The sequence below is a fragment of the Podarcis erhardii genome, assembly GCF_964252035.2.
Source record: "Podarcis erhardii genome assembly, chromosome: 9".
Taxonomy (NCBI): Eukaryota; Metazoa; Chordata; class Lepidosauria; order Squamata; family Lacertidae; genus Podarcis; species Podarcis erhardii.
This window is the reverse complement of record NC_138512.1, coordinates 43,864,946-43,878,054: the sequence shown is the minus strand read 5'-3', so window position 1 is coordinate 43,878,054 and position 13,109 is coordinate 43,864,946. Positions and strand designations below refer to the sequence as shown.

Genomic DNA, 13,109 nt, shown 5'->3' with positions numbered 1-13,109 from the left:
CTATTCACGCCATAACTGATTGAAATTGGGTTTTTAAAACTAATCATAGTTACTGGTAACAGGAACATTCAGCTAACATGGCAGACTGTGATTAAAGTAAAAGCCTAAGCAGAAGCTTCTAAACACCAACACCTGACCTGCATGTTGAGGGAAATGATTAAGGGATGTATATGAACCCCAAGGCCCACTGTGGCTCATTCACAGGGGAAATGGCCATACGGAGACAAGCAAGTTTTAATTTTAAAAAACTAAAAGGCTCCAAATGTTTAAGAATATATGTGTCAGAAATAAATGTCATTTCAAGAATGTTTTTGACAGCACTGTGTCTATTGAATTATGCATTTGGGGCAATTATGCTTTCTGCTGCTTCAACCTCTCAAAGCTTGCATGTGTTGGTGATGGTATGTTGCAAGCAGCATTGCTAGCAAATTGGATTTCAGCTTGGGAAAAATCCCTGTTACCTCTCAGCACTACTGGATGGCATTCATCTCAAATCTATTAGTTAAATGGAACAAAAACCAAAAACAAACCGTATTGAATTGGTTGGTAATAAAGAATGAAAAAGAACGGTGCTTGCAGTTAGAGGGATGGATGAGATCAAAGTTCTCAGAAATATCTTGTTTGAAATGTGCATTTCCTTTCTTGCTCAGCATTGTTGCCATCTATCCTGCTATCGGCCTTTTCCTTCAGTAGAGCTATATTGAGATGCTGTAATATAGATCATTGTTAAGCTGTAAGCCAATAGTACAGAAAACTATTTGATGGCAAAATGCAGGCTAAAAAACACCATGCTTTGAACTTGGAATATAATCTAGAAATCAGAATACGTTTGTTAGTACGTATGGATGAAGATAGCTCATCTAGACAGGCATTCTGTTCTCATAGGGGGCAGTCAGATGCCTTTGGGGAAGTCCACAAGAAGGACATGAGCACAGTACCATTTTCCCAGTCATGTTCCTCAGCAACTGGTATTCAGAGGTATAGGGCCTCTGATGCTGGAGGTAGAAGAATGAGGTCTTCCCCCCACCCACTGAATTTGATACTTTTGCATTTATAAATTGAACGTATAGAGAAAAGACAGTTGTTGCATGCCGACTTGGAAAAGATAATGGCAGTTCTATAACTTTATATATGAATATACATGCATATATGTCCTCCCCCTTTATATAAGGCAAAACAGAAAATAAATTTCACTTTCAAGTTTGGTTCTTGGGTTTGTCCTGTGCTCCTGTCTTTGAAGCTGTGTTAAAACAAGGATGTAACACTGCTTTTTTTAGTTTATATACCTGTGTCTGTCAAGATAGTAACATAGCATTTCATATGCAGTGATACATGGTGAGCACTGCTAGGAAACTTTTAACTTGCTTAACTAATGACAGCTGTCTAGTATTCTGCCCTAGAGATATCTAGGTTGGATCTTTAAAGTGCCTCTTACTTGGATATCAAGAGACGCTTAATTAAGGAATTCCTTAATTAAGGAAGTTCCTGGAAGGAAAGCTCCTTTCTCATTCTCCTTCTTGCATCAACCTGCACCCCTGAAAGGCCTCTGTGGATGACTGGGAGTTATCCTCAGCAATGGGAAATAGGGTGTGTGTGTGTGTGTGTGTGAGAGAGAGAGAGAGAGAGAGAGAGAGAACACAGAACTTTCCTTCCATGAATTTTTTTAGGTCAATTTACCTTAGGGTCCAATCCAGGTTAACTCCTGACTAAATTTTAATTTTCCCTGTTTATAAATAACTTTTCCCTGTGGCTGGTAAACAGCATTGCTTTTTCTGTGTATTAAATAATCTAATAGTAGGTAACTAAGTTGAAAGTCTCTTTGATAAGGTTTTGTTTTATTTATTTAAAATTTATATTCAGTTCTGTAGCCCTCAAGATGACGTGACAATTTTAGGTTACTGTAGTAGAGTAGACTAGAATAGAATTGTAACCCACAAACTGTTTAAGCCAGATGTACATAGATATTAACATGGTTCAGTGTGACTAATGAACTGTTCCCCACTTGAATGACTTGTGACCTCAAGACAATATAAGGGATATAAAGAAGAGCTAACAAAGTCTTCTACATTTTTTAAACTTTTATTTTATTTATGGTTGCATTTCAAATAATAATGATCTGCAAGGCTGTTAACAAGGAAATTAAAATGGCAATGCATATAATCAATCAACAAAAAATGCATTAAAAGCTATGGTTTGATACAGTTCAGCACAATAAGATACAGTAAGTACACTAAGACAAGCACAAGTTTGTGAATGTGTCTTCACCAAAAGGAAGTCATGTCTATTGTTAACAGCTAAAATGGGATGTCCTCTGTAAACCAATGCTGCATCTTGGGGATTAGAAATTATGCCTGGATTTGGTTTTGTTTGGTTTTAAATTGCAGTAATCCACAGTTTTACAGATACCTATTTAAAGAAAACTGTGACTGGTGCAGTTACTTTCTTGCTCCAAAACAAGTTTTATTTGTAATTAGCAAGGAGAAAACTTAACCAGAAACCGATGTTCAGATCACAAATAATGGCTTTGCTAAGGGCAGGGCAGCATAGGAGTAAAAAAGGCCAGAGAGCAGCAAAGTGGCTGTGTATGGGCTCTCTAGGAGCCCATACATTTGCATGGTCCCAGAAGGCCATAGTTTGTCTTAGTGATGTGTGAGCCAGGCCAATGCATCAGAAACAGGTGTTTTGTTTTGTTTTTTACAGCATATTAATGTTAAAAATTGGGGGGTCAGGAGTAGGAATAGGAGGCAGGTTTAGCTCCATACCATTGGTATATAGCAGAGTTCACTCTCCCCAGAGTTCATCCCCCCCCCCCCCAATCTTTAGTGGCAGACATCCACTCACTTGGGGCAAAATTAAATTCTTTGCACAGTCGCTCTGTTTCATCCTGACACTGGCAGTCATCCCACGGAGGCAGAATCAGTGCACAGAACATGTGATATGCATTCACCAGGAGGTTTCCACCACCATCGGTTGAGCATGTGCACTGCACATCTAGTAGTAATGCATGTCTGATCATCACATACTGTTTTCATGATTTTTCTATGTGGAATTTTGTTTCACAAAGTGATTCTAAGCTTAACATGCTAAGGAGATGGCCTGCAGTGAAGAACATGAACATATGAGGTCCCATTGGCTGCTGCAGCCGGGGAACAGCTTCATTTGGATTTGAAGACTGATTTTGCTGGAAAGTCTTTTCCAATATAATGATCTTTTCCAATATAATGATCTAATCATCTTTCTCCTGCAAGACAGTGGAGACATCCACATGGTGGTAGTCCAGCACATGATGGTAGTCCAGATCTATAGGCCTTGCAAAAAGCCTACAATATAGAAATCCGACATAATCCAAGGGGAAGGAAGTCCATAGCCATGGGGCCACCACAGAGAAGGGCATCTCCCTTGTGGCCACCCATCTTACCAACCTAGGAGACAGGCATGCCAGGGTAAGCCTCAAAAGCAGTTCTTAAAATGTGAGCAGGATCACATTGGTACAGGCAGTCCAATAAACAACAAGGGCTCAAATCATTGCGGGTTTTCAGGGTCAAAAAACTAGACTGATCCCAGAAGTGCATCAGTATCCAGTGCAGCACAGTATTGTAGCCAATGGGGTTAATCCGAAGCGTGATTATTGCTCTTTGAAAACTTTCCACACTACCCCAAAATCTGCTTTATGGCATAAAGAGCAGTATTTAAGGCAACACAGAGAAGATACTTTCCTACAGGAATTAGCATGAACTTGCCATTACAGATTGTGACCCACAGTTGACCCTTCACATACATTTTGGATGTGCATTTTTGGCCAGTTCTGGACCAGCTGAAGCTTCCGAACCATCTTTGAAGGCGGTGCCATGTAGAGTGCATTGCAGCAGTCTGGATGTGACCAGAGTGTGGACTGCTGCTGTAAGGTCAGCTCCTCCAGATAGAGGTGCACTTGGCATACCAGCAGAAGGTGGTGAAAAGTGGTCCTGGTCACCGATGCCCCCTGCACTTCCTCAGTCAGCTCCAAATCTAGGAGCACTCTCAAACTGTGTGCATGGCCTTTCAGAAAGTATGCCAACACCACCTGTGAACCTCCTTCCTGTAATTAAGGAAACCCATCAGTTGATGGCATTCTACCATCTCTTCTTACATTGTCTCTTCCATGCATGTTTCCATCATGCATTCTGAATGTTGTGCTTATGCACTAGCATGTGCTTTTGCCACACTGCAGGACTCTTTCCACCAGCTGCTTGCTTTCGCTTCTAAGCATCACCTTTCTGCAAGGGGCTTGGCAATTTGTTTATAGGGGGTCCATTTTTTCCAGTTATTTTTTTTTAAAAAACTATATTAAGAGAGACTCTTCTTTTTACCAATTAGGTCAGAGCCCTAAAATTTTAAGACCTAAGCCACATGGTTTAGAGCGAACAGATTCCCAAACCATAGGTGAATTTACTACAAGAAGAAAGGGTATGTACTTCAGCACTGCATGGTATCTGGGGCTGTGTATGAAAATGTTTTCTAAAAGGGAAACTCTTATAAAAACATGGTCGTCGCTACTCTTATCTCAATTTATTGGTCCGCTTATTTGTTAGCCACAATATTTCCTGCTTAAGAAAAGGCATTCTTAGCACACAGAAAATGGAATATGCTGTACATAAAAGCATCTTTCCTTCAGTCAGCAATTAGCTCTGCCTGCTTAATGATTGTATAACTGTTTGTTTTCAAATATATTTCCAGCTTACAGGTTATTTTAACTAACGTTTTCTCATGTGAAATGCTTGAAGGTGCAGATAGTGTGACTATTGGGATGCAGCTATTGGGATCTTTATAGGACTGCTTTAGTATTACAATACTTTTTTTAAAAAAAACACACCCTGAACTATATACAACGAGCACTGAAAATTTGAGATAGGCTAGTGTTTACTGCATTGCCCCACTGGAGAGGGAGGTTTTAAATAATGCTAGAAAAGTAGCGTGTTATAATGGCCAAATCACCATTTAGCACATACCTTAGCTGTGGATCTCACTGTCATATGAATGAAGCAGTTTTTCCGCTCCTAGTATGTATCTACTACTAAAGGTCTTCAGCTGTCAACTGTCGCTGCCATCAATCAGCGGACAAGTTGCTGCTCATATTGCTTTCAAAAAATATTGGTGCCTTTGGAGACTTTGCAGCTGTGTGGAGCTCCATTTGAGATAGGCAATGTTCCTGCAGCCCCAGAATCTGGAATATGTGACAAGGAACAGTCCCTTTAGGTATATGCAGAATGGAGACCATTACTTACGATGTATATGTCATAGCACTTACATTTTCATGGACTTACTCCTACGTATGTTTGTGTAGGCACAATTATTTAAAATTCCTGTGAAGTTCATTGATGTGAAAATATGAAGTATACATTTGCATGTTTATACTTTCAAATGATTCAGAGGACTTGTTAAAAGTGCTTCACAGTAATGATGTTCCCCATCACCACATGAACACTTTAGAATCTGTCTGAGGGTTTTAAGATGCTTTTAAATACAATCTGTTACTTCAGACTGCTCTGAAAACCAAGTGCCTTGAAAGCTTGTGAATGGTGCAGTCCCCTCCTCTGTTTGGGCATTTGCAAAACAGACCCCTGTTATCTAGTCTCATAAATACTGAAAAGTGCTTAAGGCTGTACTGCTACATAAACATACAGTGGTACCTCTGGTTGCAAACGGGATCCGTTCCGGAGTCCTGTTCGCAACATGAAAAGAGCGCAACCCGCAGTGGCGCGTCTGTGCATGCGTGGGTTGCGATTTGCCGCTTCTGCACATGCAAGTGACGTCATTTTGCGCATGTGCGAGCGGCGAAACCTGGAAGTAACCCTTTCCGGTACTTCTGGGTTGCCACAGGACGTAACCTGAAAGAACGTAACATGAAGCAAACGTAACATGAGGTATGACTGTAGTTATGAATAAGTCCCATTGAAGTCACTGGTTCTTACTTATAATACAGTCATACCTTGGAAGCTGAACAGAATTCGTTTCAGAAGTCCGTTCGACTTCCAAAACATTCAGAAACCAAAGCGTGCCTTCTGACTGACTGCAGGAAGTTCCTGTAGCTAATCAGAAGCCGCAGAAGCCTCATCGGATGTTCGGCTTCCAAAAATAGTTCGCAAACTGGAACAGTCACTTCCGGGTTTGCAGCATTCGTGAGCCAAATGTTTGAGTACTAAGCTGTTCAAAAACCAAGGTACGACTGTAATAATAATAATTTTATTATTTATACCCCAGCCACTCTGGGTGGCTTACAACATATCTAAAAATATAATAAAAACATCAATCCTTAAAAACTTCCCTAAAGAGGGCGATGTACTTATGAGTACATACTTAATAGGTCTGTCAGAAACACCATATGCAGATAATTTACTGTATTGACTGACCTAAATGCTTAAAACTGTTCTTTAATCCTAAATAAACTAGCCTGCAGACACACTGCAATGAGTCCTAGAAAGGTGGGATCAATTTCTGGGAGGGGGGGGGGAATTATTGCAGGATAAGTCTGGGGGTATAGGGTGATGTGCAACTAACATGCTCAGATGTCAATGGGGCTCCTCTGAGTATGACAAACATTGAATATTACCCATAGCTATTCATTTTGTAAAACAGCAGTTATGCAATTTTAATTTGGACTGTTTTCAATTGCCAAGAAGTATTGCCCCCTCCCCCAAACTAGCAGAGTCTTAAGATAGCTACATAATCATGCTACATCAAGACAAATTTTAAAAAAATGCACCTGCAAGATATAACTCTGCTTGGTTATACACCCCAGTGACCCCACCCTTGAAGATCTCAGGCCATGAAACGGTGTGTAAATTTGTAAAGTAAATAAATATGCAGAAAGGCAGTGTTTGCATTGACATTTCATTTTAAACCATGGCTTAGCCCTATATACATAAGCAGGAAGGATCTGCTATAAATCTCAGGCTTGTACATTCCCCATCTCTTTCTCTTCCTGCATGGTTGGGTGAAGGACTTTGGCAGCATTTAGAATCCTGGCTTGTTGTACCTTATGAAACAGAGATCATGGTTTGAAACAACTTCTAGTGTGTTTCAAAACAAGATGTTTTGAAGTTGGGTTGTTTTGAAATTGACAAAAGTTTTAAATGGTTTAAAATAAGCCATTAAATAAATAAGAGTTTATTTTAAACCATGATCTCTGGATCATAAGTCTGGATTCATGGAAAGTAAAACTAAATTCTACTGAACTTCTGCTACACAAGAGTGGAAGGGGGAGCATTCTAGTCTCAAAGCTACTTCTTCCTATTAATGCGCATTAATGAAACCTATTAAATTCTGCATGTGTAAGAGAACACAAACGGACCTGAAGAGCTTACATTGGTGCAAAGAAAAGCCCTTTTCTTCCTAGTTTCTGTAGCAAAGCAGTGTGTGTACAAAACAGCAACCATGCTGTTTATGTGAGAGTTTGACTCAGTTTAGATTGTTAATGACTCACTGTGGTCACAAGAGCCTAAAAAGGTGAAATTTGGAGGCACTTCATAGAGTAGATTCGTACATTAACGTTTCTAAATGTAGTAATTGTTAGCAGTTACATCATTCAATTAGCAGTATCCATTAGTTAGTGTTTGATAGTAAACTGAAAGTATATATATAAAACTCAAGTATTTGAAGCTCTCTAATTTTAACACATTCCTATTCCGAATTATTTCCTCACCGACCTTAAAATAATGGGAATTGCAATAATATTGTAAGAATTCCTTTTGAGGAACTGTAGTTCTTTCCTAGTACATTATTTTAAAAACTTGTTTGCTTCTTTATATAGTAAAACCAGCACCACTAGAAATAAAACCTCTCCCTGAATGGGAAGAATTGCCAGCTCCAGTTAGATCTCCGATCACCAGAAGTTTTACACGAGAGTAAGTCTTCTCACCCTTTTAAGAAATTAAATATTTGCTTTTGTGGATGTGTGTGTATTGTACAAGTGAACCTTTGGTGTGAAAAGAAGCATTTCACCCCAGTTCTATATATGCTTACTTATAAACAAGTCTCACAGTGTTGAGATTGTGTGTTTTGGGTTGGTGTGTTTTTGCAGCGTAAGATTACACATGTTCATTCAGAATTACTTCTTAACATGTTCAATGCAGCATATACCCTACTGCAGTGATGGAGAACCAGTTTTCATACCAAGGTCCACATTTTCTTGGTTTCTTGGCATCCTGTCTCACAACCTAAGACACACAAATATATGTCACATTGCCAACAATGGGATTTTTTAATTACATTTCGATACTGCTGTAATGATTATCATCTCTCAATCTGTTCCTCTGTTTGGTTATTACTGAGGTTTTTATTGTATTTTATGTAAGCTTCATTGAACTTTTATTTCTTTTTAAAAAAAGGTGTGGTGGGGAAGTATAAATATTATTTAAACAAATATAATAATACAGCTACAAAGCATACATAAGATGGTTCCAGTTTTACTTTTTAAAACCAATGTCTCTTTATTTTAGTTCCTCCAGGTTTCCTTTGTCTCCCCGACCAGATTCAGTCCATAGCACAACTTCCAGCAGTGATTCACATGACAGTGAAGAGAATTATGTACCCATGAATCCAAATCAGTCCAGTGATGATCCAGTATGTAGTTTTCATTTTAAGTACTCTCTTTACTGTGCAGCTCTTTCTAAAAGGATGTCACAGACCTCATCTGCACTATACATTTGAAGTGGTATCATACCACTCATCACAACTTTTTTGGGGGGGGGGGGAGGAGGAGGCACTATACTACAAGCTCTGATAACTTCCAGATTGGATTATTCTAATGCACTCTACATTGGGCCGCCCTTGAAGATGACTCAGAAACTTCAATTGGTCCAAAATGAAGTGGCCAGATTACTGGCTTGGGTTCTTCTCAGATTTCATATATCCCATGTTTTAAAACAACAGCTTTGTTTGCTGGTTCATTTCTGGGTCCAATTCAAGGTGCTCATGTTAGTGTTTAAAGTCCTAAATGATTCAGGGCCCAAATGCCTGAAAGACCCTCTCCTCCCCTACATACCATCTTGGGAGGTAAGATTGGCAGAGGGTGTCCTCTTGGTTGTTCCACTGCCCTCAGAAGCTCAGGGTAGGGGGTGGCCCAGGAGAGGACATTCTCTGTGGCAGCCCCTAAGTTGTGGAACTCCCTTTCCACAGAAGTGCGTCTGGCACTTCCTTATATAGCTTTTGGGGAATGCTGAAGATGCACCTCTTTACCCTGACATTTGATGCCTGAGATAGATGATAGATAGATAGATAGATAGATAGATGATATGGACCTGCCTTATTTCTGTAATTATTAGTTGTTTTAAACTGTTTTAAATATTGTGTAATATTACATTAATATTACTGTTGTATTTTAATTGTAACCTGCCCTGGGACCTTAGGGGCAGGGGTAATAAATTGTAGTTATAGTAATAACTCTCTACACCCTTAGCAAACTACAGTTCCCATAACTTTTTGAGATGAATCCATGACCTTCTGAGGTATGATACTGCTATAAAATATATAGCACAGATAGAGCTTTGTTAGTATGGGACACAGGTAGTTAAACGGTTCAAGAATGACATTTTTGTTACCTCATTTTCAGATTTGCTTATATTCAGGGCTATGTTACAAGGCATGTTGCAAAATGTGGTGTGTCTAGTCAGTTTCTCACATGCTGTGGAGTGAGCACTACATTCCATTAAAGTTGTCACCATTGCTGACTTAAACATTTTAATTATAATTTCAGGTTCTGTTTGGGAGCAGCAGTCTTGATGGGGGAAGCAGTCCTATGGTAAAACCTAAAGATAAGCAAGTGGAATATTTAGATCTGGATTTAGATTCTGGAAAATCTACCCCACCTCGCAAGGTAAACAAAATTGAGTGGTTTATTAGTGACAATATAGGTGCCTTTCTGGGGTTAACAAGACATGTTGCTAGAGGTTCACTGGCATACTGGCAGAAATGTTTCACCAGTATAGATTTTGTTCCAGCATTGTCAGACTGTCAGAACAGGGGGAAATGAGGCACATGGAGTATGGTTGTGCATACACCACATAACACAGCCTTCAGAACTGGCAGACTACAACAAATCAGTGAAACGGGCTACTATAGTTCATTACCTCCCATTATAGTCAGTGAGAGTGAAAAACTCCTCTTCTCAGCTGGGCAATGAATCTGGCAGTCATTGTGTCAGGGAATTTTATTTCTCCATCAAGATACAGGTAAATTTTTCTTTATTAAAATGTCCAGGACAACTACTTATTTTTAGGAGAAAATGCTGTATTTAATATTTGCTTTTTCATTCCTCATTACCACATCACAATTAATACAGCTTTAAGAACTAAATGACTTTTATCATCAGCCTCACTAATTAAAATTGGTTTCTGCCTATTAATACTAAACCAACTTCATCTATCAGTTAAAACTTGCCACCAGTAATCTAGCACAGGGTTCCCCAAATTTAGGCCTCAAGCTGTTTTTGGACTACCGTTCCCATCATCCCTGACCACTGGTCCTGCTAGCTAGGGATGATGGGAGTTGTAGTCCAGAAACAGCTGGAGACTCAGTTTTGGGAAACCCTGTGAAAAACCATGGAATCTTTAATGTCACCTGCCATTATATTGCTACACTTAGGCTTTCCTTGCAGCCAGTTTTCTACATACTGTACCATGTTTCCTGCTTGGCAGGGGGTTGGACTCGATGGCCCTTGTGGTCTCTTCCAACTCTATGATTCTATGATTCTATGATTCTATGTTTTGAGGATAGGTGAGATGTATAGGTGTTGTTTTAATAAAAATGGTACAGTGCAAATAATTCTATTCACTGATACATTTGTCTTACATTTTGGGGGGACCCGAGTTTCAATGAGTTGCCCATTGGACACTCTCACTTGAAAAAGTGGGGGAAGGAAATGTGTGCAGATTCTACTTACCCCTGCAGCCCCCTGAAAAGCTGTTCTCAACAGCTGGAGGTCTTCCTGGAACAGTGTAGTTGATGGTTTGAGGATTTGCCAGGGCAGGGGGGTGGATTGGCCAAAACTGCCCCCTCCTTCCCTTGCTGGGAGACCCTGCTGAATCTTAGTCCCTTCTGCAAAGAAGTCTTATCTTTTCATGAAAAGGATGCTCTGAAGCCAACCTGTAGACTTGTATTAGCTTATCTTGTTCTTACCCTTTTCTGCATTTTGTCTCCAGAAAAAGAGCAGCGGTTCAGGCAGCAGTGTGGCGGATGAAAGAGTGGATTATGTTGTAGTTGACCAGCAGAAAACACTAGCGCTGAAGAGTACGCGGGAAGCTTGGACAGACGGGAGGCAATCCACAGAATCTGAAACGCTAACTAAAATTGTAAAATGAAAAAAAAAAAAGAGAATCCTCTTGTCATCCTCCTCAAATTTATAAAAAGAGCTGCAGTTATGCCATTAACTGATGGAAGAGTACTGGACAATTCTTGAATGATTCCCCCCCCCCCCTGTTATATGAAAATCAAGGTGATACCATGAGATAAAACAGTAACCTGTGGCATCTGGGTAGATCATACAATGTAAAACAATGTGTAAAATAGTATTGCTTAGGTCCCAGAGAAGTTTTTATTACAAGTATTACAATGTCTTATGCACTTTCCCCCCCGTTAAAATGTTGGTTCAGCTTTCCCTGGCTAATGTACTTCTAACACCTTTTTCTCCCAACACTACTATATTTTATAGCATTCTAGAAAGTAAGCTACTTATGATATAGAAATCAAGGTCTGAAGTGCGTTTTAACAGCTCAAAAATGAATTAATAAGAAATAGTTTCACAATTTTAATCTACTTGAAATGTCAAGAGATGATTTGTTAAATACCTATGTTTTATATTTAATACATGCGAAGAATATTCGGAAGGCTACAGGTTACCTTCCTAACAGACATGGCTGTGACTTAATAATAGTCATTATTGGTTTTAGGATCTACCCTTCTGTCTTATGCAATATCATACCAATACTGGAGCTCCTATTGTAGTTTCATTCGTGACAGTGTTCATATTCAGTGAGCAAAGATTCTGCAGGGAGGGATCTTTTGTACTGAAGAATTAAACTTTGCATAGTCCTGCAAATCACTGATGGGGTGCAGTAATGAGTAACCTTACACTTCATTTGCAAACCATTACTTTTACATTATTTACAGAAGGTAGGATCTCTTGAGATCAGGTACGTACATAGCACTGTGGTGCTAACACACTTATCAGGTTTAAACAACAAGTTTTAAGTTTTCTACTTCTACCAAGCCTTAATATTGGTTTTCAGTATGAAAATTAAAGAGACAGTTTGACATTCACTGTTTGTAGTACTAGAAAATACTGTGATTTTTTTTTTTTTAAAAAAGTAGAATTCAGATGGAAATACTATGAGCGTTATTCACCATATTCACTGTAGACCTGTTGAAATCAATGGACTGAATGTCCAGTGAGCTCAGTGGTTCAACTCTGACTTGGTAGGATATAATCCTAGGTCTTGACACCATAGTGCTCTTTTAATGATCCTTATTATGCCTAGTTTCCTGCTTGGCCTTATATTTAAATTCCTATGCAATTGATATCTCTTAACATTTTGTATTGTTGTTTTTAAAGAAAGGTGGTATGTTGAAGTGATCTCATTCCCTCTCTCCTTTTTTAATAAAGTTCTTTCCCCAGGTACAGAGTCCATATTGAGTACTTTGTTCTATTAATTCTCTACCCCTCCTTCAAATAGCAGCCTCCCCTAAATTAGAAACCAGATTTAGTTGCAAGGAAGAAAATGTACACCTTAATCAATCCATTAATCTTGTTATAATGGCAAATTACTAATTCATTCTCACACGGATGCATTAAAGAAAATTCTTCTCCATACCTCTTGAGTTACAAATGAACATAGAAATACATTAGTATTGTTTTAATGAATGCTGGCCTTAATACCGTGCCTAATTTCCTGTTGTCACCCCCTCAATAGTATGTAAATTGTCTTTATTCCTAACATGGTTTCTTTTTAAATTAGAAATATTTTGATGTTTTCAATATTTTTTTTTGTAAAATAAAAACTAAACATGTTTCATTCTGAGATGAATTTTAAATAAATTCAAGTTGTTCTGGTTAACACATGTGCAGTTGTTGTCTG

General features: G+C 38.9%; 1 protein-coding gene across 3 annotated transcripts in view; it reads left to right on the top strand.

The window, feature by feature from the left end:
• GAB1 (GRB2 associated binding protein 1) overlaps positions 1–13,088 on the top strand; it is an 81,698-nt gene extending 68,610 nt beyond the window's left edge. For 2 of the 3 annotated variants that reach the window (XM_081876110.1, XM_081876112.1), the window contains exons 7-11: positions 4,357–4,446; positions 7,790–7,883; positions 8,478–8,601; positions 9,734–9,853; positions 11,178–13,088. In XM_081876110.1, the coding sequence (XP_081732236.1) occupies positions 4,357–4,446; positions 7,790–7,883; positions 8,478–8,601; positions 9,734–9,853; positions 11,178–11,336 (587 nt within the window). In that variant the 3' untranslated portion in view covers positions 11,337–13,088. The remainder of the gene's footprint in view (positions 1–4,356; positions 4,447–7,789; positions 7,884–8,477; positions 8,602–9,733; positions 9,854–11,177) is intronic. The other variant, XM_081876111.1, reaches the window with a different exon arrangement.
• The last annotated feature ends 21 nt before the right edge of the window (positions 13,089–13,109 follow it).